The sequence below is a fragment of the Rhamphochromis longiceps genome, linkage group LG3, assembly GCF_057381845.1.
Source record: "Rhamphochromis longiceps isolate RC_006_pf linkage group LG3, R_longiceps_female_GT1.1, whole genome shotgun sequence".
In the NCBI taxonomy this organism is placed as follows: domain Eukaryota; kingdom Metazoa; phylum Chordata; class Actinopteri; order Cichliformes; family Cichlidae; genus Rhamphochromis; species Rhamphochromis longiceps.
Genome location: NC_140559.1, coordinates 44,135,787 through 44,161,210, shown reverse-complemented (window position 1 = coordinate 44,161,210; position 25,424 = coordinate 44,135,787). Strand labels below are relative to the sequence as shown.

Genomic DNA, 25,424 nt, shown 5'->3' with positions numbered 1-25,424 from the left:
TCTTGAATGATTTTGCGGCTCGAGCCAACCAGAAGAGAGACCCGTGAAACGCTCTAGCTGGCTATGCAGTAAATCATGTTAAGCGCATGTTAATATGTTTAAGGCTGTTGTCAGGGTTTAAATTTACAGCTCTGGCAGACTGAGCTACACACTGATTTGACATGAAGAGTGAATCTAAAAGGTAAACACTCACAGCGAACCTCTAAACTTATCACAAATGACTCACAGTCAGCATTTTTGAGGGACTGCTTCTTTTTGGAGGGCTTGGAGATGACTTTGATCCTCTTGCTGAGGAAGACGCCGATGTCCGCGCTGTTGCCGTAGAACATCTTGACAGACAACATGAAGTGCTTTCTCTTGTCAGAGTCGGATATGTACAAGGTTTTGGCTGTGCAATAATTCTGAATGAGGAGGCAGAAAAAGAAAGACATAAACAATCAGATTCATTTCTGTTCATGCATATTAAACATATTAAGCACTACAGGAGAAAAACAAGCTCCAAATGTGCTGGAGGCATGTGACAGACTTCCTGTTTCTGTACTGCAGGGTGCCTGGAGGCTATACCGCACGGCTATGGCAGCTTCTGCTGAGTAACTCCATGTTCCTGTGCCAAGGTAAGTGACAGAGTGACAGCATGTGTGTGGGTGGGTGCGTGTTGTACCTTTCCCTCTAAGTTGAGCTGTTGCATTTCTTGGTCGCTGTTGCCGATGCCGATGAAGGCGCAAGGCTGCGACTCCTGGTCGGAGCAGCCGTCTCGCTCCATCTGGTCCTTCTTTTTCTTCCAGCCGCTGCCCATCAGGTACACACAGGGAGGAGGGCAGAAGAACCTGGAACACACGACACACGTGCAGCTATAAACGCCAGCATCTAAATCTTTAGAGGTGATGAAATAAATTTGTTTTTGTGGTGATTTTTTGAGACAGAGATTTGTTGAGAGTTGCCAAAAAACCTGAAGCACCAAAGCTCTTCTTTAAATGTTTCTGCCTTTTACTCTCGTCTCTGTGCAGATGATCCCACACTGCTTCAATAATGTTGAGGTTGAGCTCAGGGGAAGCAAATCCATGTCGGAAGGTGCTTCACTTTGCATTTTTCTACCCATGTATGCTTTTACTGCACTGGCAGTGTGTTTGGGATCACTGTCATGCTGAAAAATGAAGCTGCTGCCAATCAGATGCTTTCCAGATGATTTTACACGGTGGATCAAAATCTGACGGTACTTTTCTCGGTTCATAATTCTAATCTTAACAAGATCTCCGACACCACTGACTGAAATGCAGCCCAGACAATGACACAGCCTCCACTGTGTCTTACAGCTGTAAACACTCAGGTTGTACATCTTTCCTGAACTCTGCACAATATACACGATGACTGGAACCCAAAAAAAAAAAAAAAAAAAGATCCAACCAGATGTGCTGTCACTGAGTTTTAGTCGAGTTCTTGGGTATTCTGGCACACCTCAGCCTTTCATCCCGTTTCCCTTCCTTATGAACGGTTTCTTGACACTTCCACTGAGTCCATGTCTGATGAGGCTTTAATGAAGAGCCACATGCATCTCTCAGGTCCTGTTTCTGGCAATGCCGGATCTCCCCCCCCCCCATTTCTGAGTCTCATGACTTTCAGATACTGTTCATCTGCTGCAGGTGGTTTTTAGATCTGTTGCTTCTTTTGTCCTGAACTTGTCCAGTTTCCTCAATTTTAACTCTGGCTCGTTCCTTGATTTGGGGGCGTTTTTAGGCTGGAAGGAGTCATAGCTCAATGTTAAGTGGCTTAACAAGCAGATGATAGGTGTAAATATGGGGAAATAAAAGAGAGAAGAGGAGGAATAAGAGAAGGAACAGAAAAGACCTGAATGTGCACTTCCTAATTTGAACCAGAAGAGGGCACTCTTGCACCAAGCTCCAGCTGGAGTCCAACTTGGGTCAACAAGCTGTTGTGTACAGCTACAGTAAAACATCTAAAGGCTGTCACACTTCATTCTGCAGATGTTACCGTGATCGGTCCAGAACCTAAATGATCTGTCAAGAAACGAGAAGCAGCATTTTGAATGAAATCTAACTTTCCTTCCCCCATTTTTAAAAAGGTCCCTCATTTTACTTCTCTTCTCCTTTCAAACGCACGTTACTACTGTGAAAACAAGAACTGCCTTGAAATAACTCGCAAGTTCAGCTTTGTTAAAAGAGAAATCCACTCATTACAGAACGAGCACACACTTCAAATAAATTCATGTGCGTCAGTGTGGAACTGGAAAGCGACCTATTTCGCAACACCAGTGTCTGTCTCTGTGGGTGTTTGTCTACTTTCACCTCCTATAAAAAAAGCTCAGACAGCGAGAGAGGCAGCTTAGAAAGAGGGAGACGGCACATTAACATTCTCAGTGCGTCCACTTTTGGGGGTTTTTTCCTGGGGCGCTCTCTTGTTAAGGCACAAAAAAGGAGGAATTAAGCGGTCTGACGCAAAACATGAACGCAGCCTTTTGCAGGCCAGGAGGATGTTTAAACAAATACCTGCAGCTACATCCGAACACGGCCTTTGGGAGTTGCTTATCACCTGAAAAAGTTCAACCTCAATGCACAAAAGAGCAGCATTAAATATGTGTGACAGATGTGTTTGAATGTTTCTCTTCGCTGTCACTTTAACTGGATGAGATGGCTTAAAAAGTCCTCAGAAGAATTCGTCTCAACCTCTTTTCCTATCTCTCTCCCTCGCTCCGTCTTCTGTTGCGCTCCAACTCTCAGAGGTGTCTGGGAGTTGGCGCGCAACAGCCGATTTACCAAGAGATAGGCCCCGATGAGATCGCAAGCAGCGCTGCACCTTGGCCAAGAAACCGAGTGGTGGTGGTGGTGGTGGGGGGGGGGGGAGAGGATAGGGGGGCTCAGGAGAGTTGCAAAATGAGCATGAGGTGTGGAGGAGCGCTATAAAAAAAAAGCGGTGAGTGCATAGTTACAGGAAGGGCCCGAGGAAGATGAGCTAAGAGGAACAGATCCAAAAAAGGGAAAAAAAAGCATGTGTTACGATGGCGAGCTATCACCCTGCGTTTAACCAGCAGCATCAGGTACGGCATGAAAATGACAACATTAGGTTGTCACACGTGCGCTCGCCCGTGAAAGCTCACACCGAAAGGCTTCACGGTGCTGCGAGACGCCGCCTCCTCCTCTTCCTCTTTTATTCTCGTAGCTCTCAGTCGCAGCTCCTTCTTCTTCCGGCTCTCTGTGGTTTTTAACGTGGCCTCGTGGAAAAGGTCGCCTCTCGCTTCCTTTTTTGACCTCCACAGATATCAGAGGTCAGAGGGGTCAACACAGCCTCTCAGCACAGAGGCACCGTGCTGAGGAATGTGCTTTCGCCAGACCCCTCTTGACTAATGTACACTACCTGTGTTTGCCACAATAGTTGAATATAGATTAGAGGATAGTATAAATGCCTCTGGGCCACAGGTGTCTGCAACCAGTGGGGACGGCTAAAGGGTCAAACAAACAAAAATATCCAAATTTCCTTTAAAAAAAAACAAAAAAAAACAAACAAACTAAAATTTAAAAACTTTTTTTTTTTGTTGCTTTTTTTAACTAGATGTTAAACTGTGTCCGTTCTTTGAATTATTGTGATGCAAACAGATAAATAAGTGCTTGTAGCACGTTTATAAATAATCAAACTTCTGAGGAAAAATAAACTGCGTTTACAAGAACTGTCGGCTGATCGCAATCTAAGCAGCATTATCGCCACGGGCTGAAGACGAGAAGCCGCCAGCATCACTAAGGAAGTAAATTTAGCCAGCTGGCTACCAGAGATGGGCAGTAACGTATTAAAAGTAACTGTAATCTGATTACTTTTTCCAAGTATCGCGTAAAGGATTACTTTGAAAAAAAAGGTAATAAGATTGCTGTTACTTTCCCGTAAGCAAACTGCATTACTAAACAATGACTTTGTTTGTGAGAGTGTCTCACGACAATGACATACAAGTGTGCGACATCGAAGTGTGCAGATCAACAATGCATAACATGGAGTGTGGGAGAGAGTACGACCATGCAGCAGGCTGAAAGGTCTATTGCTTTATAACATATTCAGGTTGTGTGTCATGTTTTTTTTTTTAAGTAACTTAATCCACTAATTACTATTTTTAAGTAACTTGGCCAACACTGCTGACCACCCAGATCTCACCCACAGGCGTGTGTGGCTGTGCCCAGCGTATTTTTCTCACATCTTTTTGAGACGCGTCTGCAGACAGTGAAGCTGGAAATTTGAAAAGTCTGTTTGTTTGTGTGGTGAGTCGCACAATCTCAGAGTGTTGTTTATGATTTTAAGTTTGTAAGAAGGGGTTAAACATTCAGCAGACTGATGAGCTTTTAAAAAGGGCTGATCAGAGCGATTTACAGTCGTCATTTTCTTCTTTGAAACCAAACAAAACCACCGAGCTGACAACTTAAAAACAGAAACCAATGAGAGACTGGATGATCGCAAATACACTCCATGGTGAAATCCATACAATGGCAGTGATGACAATAATGAGCATTTCTGGTCACGTGAAGGGCTATCCAGCGATCATCAGTTATTTAGTGAGACGTTCTCAAGGAGGCAGACCACTAAAATATTCAAATAAAACAAAAATCCTCCCCCACAAAGTCCTACGCGTCTAAACAACTGCAGACTCCAGGATAAAATGTAGCAGGGGCCGCTAAAGAATCAATTGTGTGATGTGTTACTGTGAGGGTGAAACACTGACCGGCATTAATAGATTTGCTTTAGATTCAAGACCAAAATCTTTTAAGGATTCCCAAAACCTGAAAAAAAAAAACATTAGACAAGAAGCTCCCATTTCATACTGAACTCACCTTTTCTCATTGCCATAGGATTTCTGTGCAACTTTTGCGTGTAGGATCATGACAGTTTGGTCTCCTCGCTCCTTCAGGTAATTCCTCATCGCTTCTCTGCAGGAAGAGAAAAAAGAAGAGAGATAAATTAAACCAGCTATGTTCTAATCTGAAAGAGGAAGTGACGTGAGTGCAACTTCACAGAAGACTTAAGAGGAGGCCACCCTCCTTGTGCATACATGCACTTGCAGCGACCTCTGAAAAGCCAGAGCCTCCACAATATGCTTGCAGAGAAGCTGAGCTCTCCCTGGGTCCATCCGAGGTTTAAGGGGGGAGCAAGAAAACACCAGAGCCAAAAAAACAAAATCAGAGCTGAGCTCATCACCAAAGATTCCTCATGTCGTGTCAAAAATGTTGCAAGGGTCGAGCTCCGATTACTTCTGTCAACTCTGCCAAAACTTCTCACCTCCCGCTACACCCTCGCCCCCCCCTTCACAGGCGCGAGCCGAAAACTTGCTCGACTGAGAGGCGCGGAGGTGAAAGATCGGGCTTAGACGCACAATTAAAGCACGTCATGCGCATGGAGAGCAACACACTTTGACCCGATCTCGCTACACGCACAGATGTCAGTGACACCTGACACGCCAGGGGATCCTCACAGGGCTTCCCACTCAAACACGCACACACACGGCTTTTCACTCTAGCACGTTATACTAGGCCGCACACTCTGCTTAGACATGCCCTTTGTTATGATAAGGAAGGGCCCTCCTCAGTGTGTGTGCGGGACACAGGGGCATTCGGGGGAGTGGGCGATACAGAAGAAGAGGAGAAAGCATGATGAGGCAATTATTTTTCTGATTATTTCAGTCTCACTGCAACACTAAAAATCTGTTTTTTTCTAAATTACTGATCGCCAGCAGCTATAAATGAGACTAATAGAGGTACGATCCTGGAATTCCACACAGCCTGACATCACTTAAACACCACATGGAGAAAATGATATCAAGCCGGGGTGGACGGGGGAGTGCGTACGACTCCAGTTCGACTCGGTGGAAAACAGTGGTTTCGTTAAAACGTTGGACTTCTCCCCACGGATGCATTTAGAATGTGATTACGTTATTAAAGGACGTAACCCTTCTCTGGGAAGTGAATCGCTGGTGTCACACACACACACTCTAATCCCGCCGGGTGGAGTGGAGGGGGACTCCTGTGCTCAAAGCTCTGATTGATTATGGAGAGAAAACACAGTCCAGGCCTGCTGATGTCAGACCCTGCAGGGCACATGTCACACCTCTGATACGGCCTGTGACCTACTGCTCCCACAGGCAGGATGACTCACACACACACACACACACACACACACACACACACACACACACACACACACACACACACACACACACACACAGGATTAGGGCAGTTACCACTTAGAGCAGGGGTCCCCAATCCCAGTCCACGAGGGCAGGTGTCCTGCGGGTTTTAGATGTGTCCTTGATCCATCACAGCTGATTTACATGGATAAATTACCTTCTCAACATGTCTTGAAGTTCTCCAGAGGCCTGGTAATGAACTAATCATGTGATTCAGGTGTGTTGACCCAGGGTGAGATCTACAACCTGCAGGGACACCGGACCCCTGACTTAGAGGAAGCTTCTAAAAGATGGTTTGCATCTTATGCATGTCCTAAAGACCCTAAATAAAAACATTTAGATCAAGCCAAAAAAAGATAAAGATATACAATTTGGAGCGACAAGTAAAATACATGAACAGTTTCAGTTTGGCAATCATGTGGCCCCCTAACAGCGGGATCTTAGCTTGTCTGCCTAGAGACTGCTCTGCAACAGTCTGCCAAACACCAGTGATGGAAGAAGAGTGTATTCACAGACCAGATGGTGAAAATCTCCGTGCGATTGTGTTGACTGATAGCAGACTGCCACAGTTGGCCGTAGTTTCCAACTACTCAGAGCTGTAGCCTTACTGCTGTAGTCAGTACATTTCAAAAGATACAACTTTTACTCTGAGGATGGACTTTACATTTCTGCAGGTTTTTAGTTTATACTACCGCTCAGTGACTTCATATGCTTACATGTAAACTACAGGCTGCTGTGGCGATCTGCGAGGGACCAACGCAGTCACAACAAGATTTTTGGTGCATTCGCCCCGTTTGTCATTTCACCCAGTGACAGCCAGCAGCCTCCAGGAGCCACTCCCCCACCAATCGGTGACCAGAGGACGCATCGTGTCCAATATGGCAGACACCTCGAGCAAAGTACACATGAGAAACTTCTATAACACAGGAACACAGCCTCTCTAATGGCATCTGACATTAAACTAAACCAACAGTGTTAGCTTCAAGCACCTAAATAAATCAGAGAACATCTTTAAATGATGCTTTACCCCCATTTTCAGCTGTGTTTTTTTAAAATCTTGGACTCACTAATGGAGAAGCTTTATATAAGTCACACTTAAAATAATCTATGTTTATCTTTAATAATGGTCTGGGTGCACACCCAGGCAGTTTTATCTGCCATCCCCCTCCTGCTAAACCAGCTTTCTTCTGATTGGCTGCACCTTGCAAACAGAAAACAATAGGTATAGGACCATGTAAGTGACATCATCTCTCACTGATCTCATACGGAGTCATGAGTAGAGAAAACAAAACACAAATCCTTGTCTTTGGGCTTACAAAGATCATCTATGCATGTGCTGACCTCCTTATAAGAGCAGCACGACTATAACGGTCCACTCAGACCATGCATTCGGTGCCATACTTAATGAGATCTTTGGGCTCCGTCACTCATTTTGAAGCTCATGTTGTCAACACTTTGGAATCAGTTCTTGTGCTCCTGACAAAAGGAAATAAAACACCAAATTAAAAAAAAGAAACGTGATATCAGCCAGCCTCAGATTCAGGGTCACGCTCATAAAAAAGGGAAGCAGTTTGATCAAATATTTAAATACAATGGCACGTAGTTACTGCACGACCACAAAATGTAATGCTAGTGTTTGTTAAGTGTCGTGCGACAGCCTCGGCTTGTGGTTGACACCGTTTCAGCACTCACCAAACCCTTCCAGACCACTGTGGCTGAGTTGGGGAGAGACCATTCCCCATCAAGACACAAATGCTTTGGCACGATCGCGCTTTGACTCACAGCGGCTCTTTATGCATGCCGATTTTCACTTCAGAGCGCCTCCAAACAACCACTGAATAGATAACAAAGATGCACCACATGTGGCAGCAATCATGTGAAACTGAATATCCTATGATCAGATGGAAAAAAGAAAAAAGCAACAACACAAAAGTCCCCAACACTGGGTCCATCGATCCAAACTTGTGCTGTGTAGCCAAGCTTTGTTCAAACCCGCAGAATTTTATATGAAAATCTAGCGGGGAACAAGAGCTTTATAAAGATACCAAATATGTCTCGAAGGATTTCGGGGGAGACGAGTATAAAATGATGCAAAAGACATAAAAAAAGATGACAGATGACTATCACGAGGCAGTGAACCAGAAACATCAGGACTTTACGCGGGAGCTGTGTATCAGAGGGGGAAAACCCTAAAAATGGATTAAAGCAGTATTTGTGCATTTGTTCTCTATATTGCACTGTTACGCTGTGCATTATTATTCAGTCTTCAGTAATGTGTCAACAGGGTTTTTCCTGTCACCCCACCCAAAACGTTTGGGCTTCCCCCCCTGAAGGAATACGGGTGTAATAAAAAAAAATAATTTTTTTCTTCTTACTGAAGCATAAAACAGACAATTCAGTATGATATTTACTGCCTAACATACATTTTGTTCCAAACAGAGGTGCCAGAAATATATATTTTTTCTTTTATACACAAACAGTTATGCCCATGTGTGTATTAATAATAAAGACAATGGAAACGGGACATGCTTCCAAAATCTTTTTCGTGCTAGAAAATGCAGGTGGCAGCAGGAGAGTAACGAGATTCCCGTCTCTTAAATGACTCTTATTCGTACGTCTCGCATCGATATCGACAAAGACGCGGCTTTGATCTAACACATTCACCCTAACACGACAGGGCCGTCTTGAGTAATCATTTGTAGCTTATACAGAGTGAAACACGAGTGCACGCACGCCACACAGACTGAGCGCTGGAGACGGAAGGAGAAGTGAGAGAGACTGTGACCAGAATCAGCTCTACTTCCTGTGCAAGACTAGCACGCAGCAGATGCACGAAATTCCAGTGCAAATCAAAATACGAGTAAGACCAAATTTCAAAACATTACACTGTGTTCATTTGTATTTGAGGGATTAAAAAACAAAACTGGGGGTAAAAGTAAATAAATAAATAATAAATCAGCCCTTCATTCATGCAGAGACAGGAAACGAGGGTCACTTCATTTAAACCGAGTACGCCCACATGTAATAAAACCAATAACCACAGATAAGAGTCTACATCACACACTCACACAGAAAAGTAACAGCATCTGAGCTGCAGGTTTAATTTCTGACGAGCTTTATTTAGGTCCAAAAAATGTGCTAAAAGGCAGTCTGTGACAGCGAGTGAAAAGAAGGAGGGAGGTCAGAAATAAAACGTGAGGGGAGGAGATCGGGCAAAAGAAAAATCGGAACATACGAAACAAAAGACGAGACGCTTGAGAGGTGAGACAAAAATGTGCCAGACAGATTTATAAAAAGAGGCATATCTTTAACAGCAGGCGATGTGTGTGTGTGTGTGTGTGTGTGTGTGTGTGTGTGTGTGTGTGTGTGTGTGTGGGGGGGGGGGGGGAGCGAGAGAGAGAAAGGAGGGGTGAGGTTAAGTCAGGCTACAGATGCAGCAGAGCAGACAGGCATCTGCCCCGTACATCTGCCACAGCGTCTTCAGCCGAGCAGCACTGTCATAGGACCCCCTGTGAACACACTCAAACACACGCACATGAAGAGCAGAGGGGCGGGGCCCCATTAATACACACATGCGCGGTGAAACAGCTCAATTAAGATGATCAGACAGTAATTAGTTTGCACCTTGTGCATCACAAAAGGTAGATTACACACAATTGTAGTGTGGGGCTTTGGGTTAAAGCATTAATAATCAGCCACTTTAGCCTCCTTTTACAAGGCTAGGAGACGTGGCCTTCACACACACACACCCCTCACTGTTTGATGTCTGACCTCTGGATGAGCCGTGTAAGCTCACGTGCACACACACACACACACACACACACAAATGGAAAATTGCTGACAACTGTGGGATATTGCTACAGCTTGCACTCATCTCAGCTCTGATCATTTGCTACACGGTAAACAGAGTAAATCCTCCGCTTTGACATTTCTGCATCAACGACAAAACGTGAGAAAATTAAAATACGCAAACAGAATCCGAATTAAAACAGCACTGGTGTCGTTGCTTAAGTAGCGTCACCGATCACTCAGGAGAATATTGCAGTGGTAAATGGTAAATGGCCTGTATTTATATAGCGCTTTTAATAGTCCCTATGGACCCCAAAGCGCTTTACACGTCCAGTCATCCACCCATTCACACACTGGTGATGGCAAGCTACATTGTAGCCACAGCCACCCTGGGGCGCACTGACAGAGGCGAGGCTGCCGGACACTGGCGCCACCGGGCCCTCTGACCACCACCAGTAGGCTACGGGTGAAGTGTCTTGCCCAAGGACACAACGACCGAGACTGTCCAAGCCGGAGCTCGAACCGGCAACCTTCCGATTACAAGGCGAACTCCCAACTCTTGAGCCACGATCGCCCATATATGATATGGCAGATGTAATCTGATCCTAAAACATACAATCAAACAGCCAGATCAACCCACTGTGACCAGAGAAGTGAAATAAATAAATACCTGCTTTTTCTTCTAGTTGTAGCTGTGATTAACAGTTTGAAATGGCTCATTTATGCTATTGACAATACAGTTCCTGCAGATATGCTGGTATCAGCATTTATAACTGATGAATGGCAAAAATGTTAGGGAAACTGCTTTTGTTTTTGTGTGTCTGAAAGAAAATAAACATATTGGCCCATATCTTGAATTGTTAAAATCACCAAATATCAAAATCAGTATTGGTTTTAAAGTCCTTTAAGTCAAACTCTACGTGCCCATTAGACTGTAATCCCTTATGACTAATTTCCAAATTTTTATATTAGCAAATTTATACTTTTTAGACTGAATGTGTAAATTGATCCATTTTCTGTTGCTTTGCTTGTTATTTAAAAAAAACCAAACAAACAGTAAATTAGTTGCCAGTAAACTTGGCAACCCAGCCTGTATTCTCATGTTGAGTCCGTTTGTGTAAATTTGTGCAAGCGGATGTGTCTGAACCCTAGAAGTGTTTGTTCCAGTCGAGTAGCCTCCCTGACAGTGTGAACCTCTAGGACCTGGAGGTTCGGCTGCCATAAAAAGCTCCTGCGGGATGCTGCAAAATTTTAGAGCAGCACCCAAAGAAAACCTGCGGACGCGAAGACTCTACGGCAGATTGACAGGCCAACAAAGACCATAACCATAGTCACATGAACTAAACGAGCTCTGTTGTGCCTTTCGGCTGTTTGTTAAAGAGTGTTTTGTGTCGGTCATATTTCTGGCCATCAAAAACCATCAGACGAATCGAAGGGCCAGTGCGAGCCAGCGGACTGGCAGCACATGAATAAAGAGGGGGACACATCAAAAGGTGCAGGGGCCCCTTTTTCCAAACCCACGCTCGGCTGTTCCAAGCAACACGCAACCCCCTCATTTTCCCCGCTGAGTGCCACGCGCAAAAGCCGAGTGACACACACACACACACACACACACACACACACACACAGTCTTTGTTATTCAGAACAGCAAACACCAATAAGCAAACAAGTGCGTGCGCGCACACACACAATCCCTAAAAAGCAACCCACATCATCCATCAACGGTCTGGATTCACCCAAATGTTACTCCAAGTAACTTGGAGCAAACTTAAGAAGAACTCAATAATCAAAAACTTGCAGTACGGCTCGTCAAAAAAGCTACACACAGTAAGACGAGTACAGCGCAGAGAGCGCACATTCGGACCGTGAGGCCTCAGAAAGGGTTATTTATTGCTTCTCTAGCATGTTTCTCCACAAACAACGGCAAAAATAGCACGGTTCATTTCAACACACGCACATTAAAACAGTCCCAAAGGAGGCGAGTCTGCAGAGATCTAAGTAATGAGCGATCAATAGCAGAACAAAAATGAGGTAATACAGCAAAGCTGGGGTCAACAGAAAGCAGCTGTGCAGGACTCCACAGTAAAGCTGCACATGTCGTACGCTATTGTATCAACAACAACATTGCAGCGGTTGTTATAGACGCATTTCTCCGCTTCTGGAAATCACAGCCTGAAATGAGCTCCTCGCTGCCTCAACAGATTTTATGTGGCAAACCTGCTGGTGAATATAAAATTATTAAAACGCTTGTAAAAATTAGGCGTGGAAATCGTAGTTAAAAACAAAAAAGTTCCTGTTAAAGAAAAAAGCGAGGTATTTATTATTCACATGGTGTCAGTTGGGGATGTGCCGGTGGACAATGTCGAGAATCGTTCATGTTAATAGTGACAGTTTGTCAACTAAGGAGGTTTTTTAAACTAACATCCCCACCGATGCATCAAGTTGACACTGTCACATGATGAGTTTCATTTTAAACTGTTTCTGCAACGCCACAGTTACACATGTGCCCTCAATGTACAAAACAGACGGGTATGGGCGTGCACCAGCGCGTGTACAAAGTTCATGCTTGGACTTCTGCACGCTTTGAAGGTAATGTGCGTGTGTCGTGTGTGTGTGTGTGTGGGTGTAGTGGCTACACGGACCAATCATAATCATGATCTAACAAGAGAAAACAGGCTAAAGAAAGAAAAGAAAAAAAACTGGATAAATAAGCAGAACTAACAGTCTAAGTAAAAAAGAAAAGAGAAATAAATCACTTAATAACTTTAGAGCCTTGCAGCTGATATCCACCCACTAATGTAATCACCCAACACTAGGTTTGGGTGAAGTGATTTGAAGTAGCTTTAAGCTTATGTTTTTAAGAAAAAAGGGGAGGGGCGTGGAGTTAAACGACAGGGTGGGAAAAAAACTGTGTAGTTTTTGATGTTTTTTATTGCAAAGGTTTCTTTTTTATTGGTAATCCCAGAGTGGTATTAGTAAGCCACATATTAGGGTTACTTCAGAGGGTCTCTATACTTTCATTCTTTTGAGAATGTGTCCAAAATAGTAATAATCAAAACAAAATCAAATCTAGAAAACAAACAAACAAAAAAAGGTAGCAAATACCTTGGGGAGGGGCGGGTCCGTAGAATAGGTGTTCACAAGAACACAACGGCATACATAAACAAAGGAACACACAAAACCCAGCACTATGACAAGAAAACAAGCTCTAAAGGGACCACGAGTGCGTGTGCACACTCACCTTGTTAGGCGCTGTGGCTGAGGGCGCTCCCCGAACTTCCTGCAAAGACACAAAGTGAGAAGAAAACATGAGTGGGTTGGTTATCAACCACGAACACACGCACAGTAAACAGTGCATGGCAAAAAAAACCAAAAAAACAGCACATGTACAAACGCACATAAAAAGCAGCGTGGCCTTGGCAGCGTGTAATGGCAGCGTGTTCAAACAGAGTCTGTGCCAAACGTCGCGCCGCTTGTTTGCCGTGAAAACACGACTTAAAGCGAATGAATTTTGTTCAAACTAATTGCCGTCGTGTTGAGACACGTTGAACATCAATGGGAAAAAAACCCCACTGGGTTCAGATCAGCTAATCGGTATATTTAGTATTACTACTGAATTTCAGAAACTCAAGTTCAGCAGCTGAACAAACGACGGTTCTTCAATAGCCGACGCACTCAAACAGGTGTGAAGGGTTTGAGATTACAGAGATTTTAAATGGTGCTCAGAGAAGCCCTAACCATATTTATCTGTGTGACTATAAGCTATAATCTTAAAACAACACATTAATTTAGCCTTGCTATCAATAGGATCTTCACAACACACACCCCAAAGACAAAAAAAACAAAAACAAAAGAAAAAAAACCCAACACACACACACACACACACACACACACACAAGCAGATTTCTGGCTTTGTGTTTGCAAATCTAAATTGTAAAACCTGAACAAGAACATTGACTTGATGAATTTTTTGGCAGTGCCTCCAATGCACTGGTGCTGAAGGCATATTGCAGCGATTTAAAAATTACAAACCACGGGGACAGAAATTCTCATTTTTAAATACTGGTACTGCAGCAATTTAATTACTTCATTGGTATTTCTGAATTAACAGCAAAAGCGTGAATTTCAACAAGAAAACTGATCTTTTTAATTTCTCCTGTGAATGCAAATTATTCTAAAGTATTCAGAGTGTGCAAAAATACAGATCGAAAAGCATTTTAGCTGAACCCACTGACATTCTGCCTGCAATTTTGTAAAGAAAGACCGCTCCGTGGCACGGCACTCCTCAGGTTAAAAAGGTCTCCGTTATACTGACGGTTCAATGATTCTTCAGGGAAACGATACAAATAAGCAGAGAAGGTAAACGTGCTTAGTTAATGTGAGTCAGCCGAGGACCATAATGAAACAAGAGCTGGACTGACTCGTTTGGTTGATTGATTGATGATTTCCCCTCCCTCCATGTATGGAGTCATTACTCTATTACACACCAACTCAAAACATCCGTAATAAGAAAAGAGAAACAGAACAAACATGGAGGAAGTGCTTAACCCTCTGATTTAAAAGCATGAAAGAATATCAAACCTCTACTACAACTGCTACATCTACCTTTGTCTGACAGTGAGCAAAACTCAGTTCAGTCCTTTGTTATTAAAATGTTTTTGTGCTCCACATTTACATTATCCTGTCCTGTTGCAGGTTCTATGTGGATAAACTCTGAAAGCAGAGCAGGGCCTGCTGTGGGTAGCAGCCGTGTAAGACGCTGTGGTTGCAGTTCAGTCAGCAGGTCCTCTGATAGAATAACAGGAGAAGCAAATAAATGGCGCTTTGAGGACCCAGCAGGGGCTGGTTGGTAGGCAGCAGCTAAACTCGCTAATTAAAACGCATACAGTTCATCATAAATAAACTAAGGGCACAGTCCAAGCTTTTAAGGTGTGTGTGCCTAAAACAATGTCCATTAACAGAAGACAGCATGGTGACCAGAGAAGGAAGAATTTGTGAATTGTATATTTATTCTCGAGCCGAGGTGATTTTGCAAACATTCGTCATGATACAAAAGCCTGAATTTAACTCAAACTGTTGGGTGAATCATGACTGGGATGGATAGATCGTTTATTCTACCCAAACGGAACAAAGTGACGTGAGTTTGTGCTGAGAGGGCTGCTCTGCACAGTTTAAACCCAAACGCAACAAAAGAAGAAGATTACAGGATCAGTCAGGTAACCATTTTTCGCCCTCGGCTTAAGGTTCATGACCCGACTTTAAAGTCCTCAAATTTCCGTGACTATGAAGACGTCACACGCTACCAATCACTAAAGTTTCTGCCCCAAATGTTGAAAGCTGACTTGAAGTCAAATTCAGTGTGCTGGAAAACTGATGAATCAATATACTGTCACTGAGTCATACTCAAACTCTTAGTAATAGATGTAGCAAGGAAACTACCGCAAACAACCACATGTACGACGATGGGGTGTAAAGTTACAACATATCTCAGCTGAGTGTGACGGTTTTATGGTCAACTTATTTCTTTTATGCTTGTAAAGCAACACGTCGAGCCTTTTACACGCAATACAGAGAAACTGTTTCACTATTCTCCTCAGGACTGAAAAAAAGAAACAAATCTGCAAGGAACAAAATCTCTTTAGGGTAATAAGTCACTGCTAACCAATGAAAACATGTAAAAAAGGGGAACAAATGATGTGGTTTTGTGACAGGCTGTATCTGAAGACACAATTTAAAAAGACTTCTTTGCCAAGTTGTAGACACAACACTGGTTTGTCTGTCGAGTTCGGTGCGCTTCTCTAATTAAACAGGTCAGAGTTAAGTATGTTAACATTACACTACTGGTTGGAATTAGTCAGCTATAAGGACTGGACTGAAAAAGCAGCCAAGATCCAAAGAAAAGCTTTGACAGATGTAGAGAAAGCCTAGGGGTATCGCTCAAAAACATGCTTTAGAAAAAAGGAAGGAAAGGGGAAAGGAAAAAAAGGGGCCCAAGACTTTTGCACAGTACGGTAGAAACAGTCGGCATGGATACGTGTGCTTGATTGCACCTACACCTTACAACCTCAGTGGGAGCACAAAGAAAAGCCATTTGTCTGAGACTGACCATTACGACTCGGATCCTGTGTACTCGGGTTGGATGAAGCCTCTAAACGATCGTAATAAGGGTTTGGATGTGAAGCAGCGTGAAATCGTCAAAATTACAAGCGCTAAATCAAAAAATAGTGGGTGGCAAAAAAATAAAGTAAAAAAATACAATTAAGTAAGAATCCAACATTCAGACCACCTTCTGTTTTACAAGAGCGGGTGTCGGTCAGGAAATTACACTTTTTTTGTTTTCTTCCACACAAAAGGCTCCAATATTCTCTGAACAGTTTCTCAAATGAAAAACGCTGCACACTCTTTATAATGTGTGGCTTAATTACCAGCGAATCAAGTGATCTCAACGGAGGCCGGTTAGCTCGACAGTTATACTGTAATAGAGCAGTTTGGAAGCATCAGAGTTTTGTGCACAGCTCGGTGAAATAAGAGCTTGAAAACAGTGTCGGTTTTCTATTTATTGACTCAAGGCTGAAGTTTTATTTAAATTTAAACCCCAAGAATCAGAATCTGCAAAATAAATTTCACACAGACCAAGGACCCATCGTTAAAATATCCCATTTTGTCGGACATTAACCCAAAAAGAAAGAATCGGTTCACCGTCACACACGAGAATGAGTCTGAAAGGCAAATGGTTGGTCAAACCTTCAAACATACACATACCTGCTATCACAAAACTGGCTGGGTTTAAGGGCTTATGTCTGCAGATCTACATATTAAGTTATTAAAAGGTGGTTATATAAAAGTGCCCAGTGCCTCTACGAAGAAATTTATTTATTTATTTATTTATTTTAAAGTTGATTAGGATTTTCATTCTCGTGTAGGATGTGGTAGCTTTGCATGCTGCCTGTAAGTATGTCACTACATCGTAGATAGCATCAGTAAACACAGAGATACTGTGTCACTCAACTGGTTAGGGGTTTTAGCATGCAAACCTTGGGCGCAACTTTTAGAAAAGTAGTCTTGATGCCACAAAAAGATGGATAAAAATAGCACGAAAAAACAAAACAAAAAAAAGGCAAGGGGAAGAGGGGATGAAGGCCAGGAGAACGGGAGAGAAACTGAAAGCATGATCTGTGCCAGAGACAGACGGAGCGAGTGGAGGTGGAATAATTATAAAGGAGGGCAATCAATAAGGTTCCCACAGTGAAACACTGATGCCTCAACAAGCTAATGGATTCCAGACGGCTCTCTGTTCTCTCCCCCTGCTTCCAAACCTCACCCGAACCACTGAAAGCAGGGACCGAGCGAGGAAGGAACAATACGGGGAAAGTGTAGGGGAGATTACAGGAGAGGCGAGCAACACCGAGAGGATGGTGCATAGAGGAAACAGGGTGAGGAGATCAAATTTAAGGATTTAGAGGTGGATGGAAGAAGAAAATAAAGACTGCTTCCTTTCTTTTCTATGTCTGCACTTAGTTTTTTTGTGTGTGTGTATTGAATTCACTACTATCAAATGAAAGTAAAGCCTGCAAAATTGATTATAGACAGAATTTACAATACGCACTGATCTCTAATCTCGCACATTCTGATTCTTCATTGGGGTTATATGCAAACATTGCGGATGGCAAGACTGATTTTACTGCAAAGTAGAGCACAGAGATCAAGGCGGTCAACTGTTAAAGAGTTAGCAAGTTCTGTGAAAAACCACAGTCCACATTTCCATTCACCTCCACAGACTCGAGACACAAAACACCAACAAGAAAAGACCTAGCACAGGAAACCACAAAAGGTAGAGCTGCAATGGCAAAAGAAAGGCATGCTGACTGTTGCAGCTGCAGTTTTCGGGTAGGCTTGCCTACAGTCAGATGTCTCGTTGCGTGCCAAAGTTCATCAAAGTTCAGTTCGCGCTTTGGTGACTCAAGGGTAGCACAAAAAGCAACCTGAACCCCATCAAAAGCGAATCCTCGGAGTGCACGGAGATGAGATTCTTAGCTACACTTGAGCCTTTCTTGAATAGTTTTCATTCACTTATTAATGTTGCATGCTTCACTGCGTTCATCACTCCTGTTCAGCTGATTTGCCTCACTTTGCGCCAGCATTTTAATGCACTTTGCATCTCCTTGGGGTGCTAGACAACAAGTTACTAAACATAAAAATATGTCTCATCTTTTCCTTTGGACTTCATGACCTAAGGAATGAGTAAGAATTTTGTCTGATTTCTTCCTCCTCCTCTAACACTTTCCTATGAACATGACGAGACACAGGGTTTCATAAGCAGTTTAAATGGGACATTTGAAAGTTGAGTTACTGCTAAATAGCCAGCCGCAACAGGTAGGTTGGTAGCCTTAGAAGAAGAAAACAAGAAAAGAATAAAACCTCATTAAGCCGTCACTGAAGGTGGATGCGGTGGAGGAGATACAGTTAACCAGGAAGGAGTGAGGTCATACTAGCAAATGCTTGTTAGGGCAAAAACGATGAAGGAAAGTTGACAACCAACCAACAAAGATTTTGTGACCCGGGGCTGTCTTTTAGTCATTGCTGCTCCAGCAGGAAAACCCCCACCCTGAAATTGGGTTTTTAGGAAGTGACGAAAGCGCAACTCTGTAAGAGACAGGGCTGCATGTGATTCATAACTCAAGACAATCCGAGAATTTCAAAGCAACAGTGCAAAAAAAGTCTGTTTTGGCTTTATCATGTATCTGTTGTAACCCCTTTAAATGTGCTGCAAACTCAAACCCATGTTTTGTTATGTCACCTTTCCTTCCACATGTGGCTCTCCTTTCTAAATTTGTCTTAAAACTCACTTATTAAAGCCAAACTTTTATCCTCCTCAATCATTTGGTTCCCACTTGCTGCAAGCACCAATATTTTCCCTGTTTCCTCCCCTTTTTCAGTCTTTTACATGTGTGTTTATAAACCCTGTAATGGCCCTTTGTATTGTGGCCATATCCTATTAGGAACCTGATAGGCCCATTAAAATGCTAAGCCAACTTGCTAGTAGCTTACCTTGGCATGGTTAGTTATGGGTTAGTGTGCCAAGGGCAGTGAATAGATATGAGCAGGGACAGTGAGTCTATTTACAAGTGTGCAGTGCAAGGCTATGCCCTTACTCTGGAGTTCCAATGGAAAGCATGAGTGATGTCTCTGTCAGCTTACAAAGGTGTACTATTGGTGCCTTTTGAGTCTTGGTCTGTATGTATATGTAATTCAGTAATAATCAATTAAAGATAAGTACAATAAGAGAATGTTTTTAATTCCATATTTTGAAAAGACAGACAGAGGATGAGCGATAATCATGCTAAGCAGGCATGGAGTTAGTCAGGACACAAAATCTGAAAATGTTATGGGACTTGGGTTTTCAGTTTAGTATTGTAGGAAGAAGAAAGTGGTTTCCAATTTGTTTGCCACAGACTTTGTGAAATCAGCTACGTTCTATAGGCTAAATTTTGCAGTAGCTAAGGTTATCCAAATGCTCAAGCGAACATAATATAACTAACTTTATACCTCACAGTAACGATAGCAGGCTACACAGCAACCACCCTAACATTTCGGTCCGTCTTCTCATAAATCTATGAAATTAATATTTTAAATAAAATTAATTTAGGATTACATGCAGGTTTTTGTGGGTACTGAGAAGTGTGCAACCCTACTGTCACAGACTTCTAAATTTCAGGTATTGTGACACGTCTGTGAGGCAATTCTGGTCATTTATTTGCCAACGTTTTTGAGAGACAAATGAATTTTCAAGAAAGCAAATGCCCACCGCTTCCTATTTTTGGTTCTCCAAACTTGAGAATTTGATGGTGTTTGTGGGTTTTTTATTCTTTTTGGTTAACTCAAACTCTTTCGGACTTTTTTTAAACAAAGACAATCTAAACACACTTCATCATACTGTCAGAATTTCTTACAGTCTAAATCCTTCTAAGTGGAAAGTAAAGACAGATGAGTCAAAGATGATGTATATTAACCACAGCCCTGATTTCAAAATGGTAGCATAGACTTGACACTGATATTATTAGAAGGGAAAAAAAAAAAGATTTTTGTAATCAAGTTTTAAGGGCAGTTTGTTTTCAGATTTGGAATTTTATGGTGTTATCACTGGGAGAAAAATCACAAACAAAAAGGTCCACCCCACACTTCTTCCTCTTAATTTGCTGCACTCTCCTCCCACCCCCACCCCCTCTGTATATATTAAATAATGCACAGCCACATTTTAACTACAACTGCATGCACAGTTGATGTGTAGTTTACCACAATTGTGGGTTTTTTCTCAAGATAAAGGCCGACTTAATACAACCGCACATTCTCAGTATCAAAAATACACCGAGTCTGACATCAGCATTTCTTTTCTATTGCATTTTCTACTACCAGACTACCAGAAGCATCTCGCTTTGCGCCGTCTGTTGGCTTCACTGGCTTGTGAGTGACAGAATGAGGGTCCTGACAGCACAGCAGATAGCTACCGGCTGAAAGTTTTTGACAGAGAAAAATCTGAGGAGCACAAAGTTAGAGGAGTGCTCCCTTCTGTCATGTCACCTGTTTGTTTGCCTGAACCAACGCATGCATTAATCTAGGATGCTGAAGGGAACGTGACAGAATAGTTTGGGTATTTCCGTTCTTATGCAGCTTTGCAAACCAAAGACTGTCAAGCTTCACCTTTCCAGTGATGGATTAGGTTCACCAAACGAATTGTTCTTAATAGTGTTTGGAGCAAAACCGTACCGAAAGGAAGAAGGAAAAAAAAAAATGAAAAAAGGTTTTTCCCCAATACTGCCAATATCATTTGTTTATATTACTAATTCCCAAAAGCACCTCTTTGTGATTCAGGCTGACTGGGAGTGCACACAGATGGCCACAAATATTCACAAACTGACACCAGACTGACACTTTAATTTCTCAGAGGGTGAACACAGGAGCAGAGACAAGGTGGCAGACCGTATTCTTGTGGTAGCTTATTAAAACCCAGAACCTCTAACCAGCAGCAGACACGACTTAAGACGCAGAGTGAAACTCCTCGCTAAACCTCCCCTCGGGCCTCCTCCGCACAACATATGCACACAAGTCATAGCGACCATCGCTAAGACAAAAGCATGCACGTTTGTCACATGTAGACAAGAGACAGCTGACGTCAAGACATGAAACCTAAAAATCTGATTGAATCAAGTATTTGAGTCACTTTATTCGATGCAAATCGAAATGCTACAAGAACAGAAAACCATTCATCCACTCCCATCAAATGACTCTCTAATGCAACTTTAGAGCCAATAAGTTAAATTGATTCATCAAACACCATAATTGCTGGTTGCAGCTTCTCTGAAATAAAAAAAAAAAAATTAAACCTCCCCCCAGTCTGCAGCTGGCATCAACATTTTAATTGGGGGGTGCTTTTCTTGATGAATTATTACTCTGAACAACACATCTGTAATTCCTCTCGAATAAAATTAACCTCTGGGTGGAGCGTGGTGGGGAAACGGGGCGGTTGTCTCCCATCCTTCTCTGACAGGTAGCATGACATATGAGGTATTTGTGACAGAGAGGGTTGGCAGTTACTATGAATAGAGGACCACCACCCGCCTCCGCGTGCTAGCACGCGAGCGCACGTTAACACACATCGACACATGCACACGCAACGGGGGGCTGATTGAGAGAGTGTGAACTCCGCCTGCCGTTCAGACGGGGATGTGTTTGACAGCTGTGACTGACAGTCCAAACAGTGCTGAGGAAGGAACGAAAAAAAAGAAACACGTCAACACCCGAAGGCTCAGAAGAGACACGAAATGCACACCCCGACACGGCCTCGGTGTGTGCTCGACTGAAAACGCACATCCAAAAACACATACATGCTTTTTGCTCTGTTGCTCAGGCATGTATCTGATACGACAAATCAAGCAAGAGGAAAGTTGCATTTTCTGTTCCTCAAACTTCTCCAGTCCTTGGAAACACATGTAGTAAGAAGACTCCATTTTTATAGCAATTTCAAGTCCTGATTCTAAAAAGGAGACATTTTTTAGACTATATGCCCTTCAACGAGTGATATTTGCAGGCCGCATAAACTGTTATGCAAATTTTTTGCTGTTCGTTGACATTTCAGACCTGCTTGTTTTCAAGCATCCCTAGAAGGAAGTGACAAAGTTCAGCAGAAGAAGAAGTGGTTGCTTTCAGCAGAGAAGTACTGCAACACCAGACGAAGGTGGTGCATCTTATCAAGCCGAGCGGCGTCACGTTATATATACACAAGAGCTAAAAAATTTCTCACATAATACTGATGGAGAGTGATATCTGTGGTCAGGAAAAGGCACTTAGAGCAGCTTTTCTAGATAACATGATTAGAAGTGTTGCAACACGCACACAAAAAGCACCAGATATAAAACAAAACCCAAATCATCCAAGGCAGATGATTTGTAGATTTAGCTCCCTGCCCTCACAACATGTTTTTTTTTGTGGCATTTTAAGGAGGTGAAGCTCATGTAACTATAAATATAATGAATATATACAGTCTTAATTGCAATTGCAACATGAAATCATAGTGGCGAAGGAAAAAAAAAAAAACTCCTTCAAAGGAAACCCAGCACTACTGAAAAGTTAAGCCTGCTGACGACAGGTCCTGTTGCTGTTTTCTGAACCAACGTTGACAAAAACGGCGCAGAAAGCGTCGGCGCTGATGACGACAACATCAGTTGCAGGATATTTTCTTACATTTCCTTACCACAAGGTCACTGGTTAGATGAGTAAGAAGCAGATATAAAATGACTGTGCAGGTGACACTGCTAGATTATAAAGAAGCCTTAGCAATCTGCAACTCATATGCCCTTCAAATGAATGCATTTACTGTAGCTGATGCTCCTTTTCAAAACAATCAACAGTGACGGGGGTTTCTGTGCTGCTCCAGCTTACGCGGCTGATAATGAAGACACAGCATGTCTCGTAAAATCTCCAAAGTTTACAATACAAATCACTCCGCCGTCATTTAAACTTCAGCTCCGATGCTGTGGAAATGATGACATCTCTAGTCGAGAACTTCCATATTTTGTCTACATTTCAGAGAGAAACATGCACAGAGACAAGCGCGCACATCTGCCTTCTGTAGACCCACTCGCTTCCCCGGGGACCGAAACACAACATACAGACGCCAGACGCCATCATTCATGTGATCGAGGTCAAAGGTTAAGGTGTAGCCTCTGGGGTCAACTAGAAGGCAGGGTGTTGGTGCGCTGGTGCGTGTGGACGTGGCCTGATCCACATTATACTACCAAACAATGACGGGTCTGCCCTCAAACTGCTCTCCACCTTCCAAGCAGAAGCACGAGGCTTCCCCTGTTAACTGCAGACCGCAACATAATTAAAAAGGTGTTCCAATCACTATTTTTTTTCCAGACATTTCATTAAAAGCAATTTCTTATGACTAAGTCACCCTGTACTTACCAAGTACGCATTTCAATCCGCACCTAATTAAGCTGCTTTTCACACATCCGCCACACTTGTGGCCGAGTACACTCTGATAGAGGCCATGTGTGAATATGAAACCACATGTCTGAATCTATGTATGTACTTGCATTTACACCTTTTAGCCGCTGAACACAGAGCACACCCGACAGTAGCATGAAGGAGACAGGAGGGATAAGATGAGGGATTAGGCCTATAAAAAAAAAAAAAAAAGGTGCCTGGTTTCCCAGCCTGAGGGCTGATAGCAGATATCACAACTCCATGGAGTGGCTGTACACCTCATTTTCAACACCTTGCCACCTCACAGCTTCCACTGGCCCTCTGAGTGACACCAAATATATGAACCCTGCTCGAAACGAGGCTAAAAACATGGTCCACAGTTGGATGCAACTCCTTTTCTCTTTCTTACAACATTTGTTAAGCAGAAATCTGCAAACAACCAGAGCATGAGTCTACAAACTATGTAGAAAAAGAACTATGGATTCCACTTTAGGGCTGCAGCTAACGATTAGTTTAGTAATCCAGCAATCTATAGATTATACCACCAATTAATCGGTTAAGAAATACTTTTGTCTTATTAGTGAGAAATAAAGAGGAAAAAAAATTACCTTTACTTTGTCTTCCTGGAAAGCTTTCTGACAATAATAGGAGGCAAAATGAGTTTTGACAGTGTTTTATCTCCTGGACAAGGCAGATTTGGTGTGTGTTCGTGTTTAAGAGTTTTTGTGCATGTGTGTCTGCATGTTTAAGTGTGCTACTGAACAAATGCGTTTGTGTCTGTAAGCATTTAAAGAGGGATGTGGTGGCTGCAATAAAGAGAAGCAAGCATATCAGCATTCTAAAGTTTGCCCTGTGCTTTGATGCAAAGTTTCCGCGCTGCTGAAAACAAGACGTTATGATGGTGTGGGCGTTAATTAATAATCATTTAATGTCCAACCTAACAACCCTCAGGTCAGTGCCTCAGAGTTTTACTGGCCCACGTACATTTTACTGGCTTGTGAACAAAAGCTTCTCCTTTTTATAGAAGTAGTTTAGTTAACACAATATTTTATATTATTGCACTTTCAATCTGAAAAATATTATGAAAGTCTTGAAATTAATATGGTCTAGTAGACCCCATGTCCCCCTTTAGACTCACCCCTGTTTGCTGCAGGTATCTTCCATATAAAACAGAACAGCTGTCAGACAAGTTAACAGCTCATCTGCATATTTTAAATTAACCACTGGAGGCTTACTGCAGATTTTTCCCTGCATAAAACAAATGGCGGAGGATGGAGTAGCTACAATCTTTGCTTTTCTTCATGACAGAGTTACTGACCAGGTGGTTTAACTGTGATTATAGAAACAGCTCTGCATCAAAGCAAAGCATGTGTGTTGAGGATCTTTTATAAATCTAATGATTCAAATTAATCAAATCGTCGCAGCCCTATTCTACTTACATGATTCATTCTTTGTAGATTCTCCTGTTGCTTTGATTATCGGTGCAGGACAACACAGGTTCTCATCATCAGTGCAACTGCACACTCATGTAAGCCTGAACACATTGGAGAAACTGTGGTAGAAAGGCATGCATGTGACTGTGGTGTGCCACAAGTTTGTTGTCGTCATTTTGCAATGTGCAACAGTCAGAAAAACATGCCTGCATTGATGCAAGAACTGATAAGCTTGGAGAAAGTTGATTTTAACTGATTTTAAGGGCTCCTCCATGGGGGGGAAAATATTCTTTGTGTGCAAAGTTGGTCCTAATACCTTTTATAAAATAAAAATAAATAAATAAATAAAATAAAAAAGGTCAAACACAAGCTAAAAGCTGGAATGGAAAAAGAGCAAGAAGGGCGGCATCAGCAGTTTTATAAACAGATTCAGTGAACGGCTTGCAGATACTTTCACTTCTTTAATTTTTTTCATGATGCTTCAATTCCAACATTCACGTGGTTTAAATATTTGTTCCTGAAATACAGCAAGATACTATATACTT

At 42.6% G+C, this 25,424-nt stretch overlaps 1 protein-coding gene across 1 annotated transcript in view; it reads right to left on the bottom strand.

Moving 5' to 3' along the window:
• The window catches only part of rbpjb (recombination signal binding protein for immunoglobulin kappa J region b), a 51,837-nt gene that overhangs the window by 8,956 nt on the left and 17,457 nt on the right, over nt 1–25,424 (bottom strand). Inside the window, exons 2-5 of the mRNA XM_085399467.1 lie at nt 13,203–13,241; nt 4,824–4,919; nt 662–827; nt 227–401 (exon numbers count right to left, since the gene is read on the bottom strand). Of these exons, the coding sequence (XP_085255593.1) occupies nt 227–401; nt 662–827; nt 4,824–4,919; nt 13,203–13,241 (476 nt within the window). The remainder of the gene's footprint in view (nt 1–226; nt 402–661; nt 828–4,823; nt 4,920–13,202; nt 13,242–25,424) is intronic.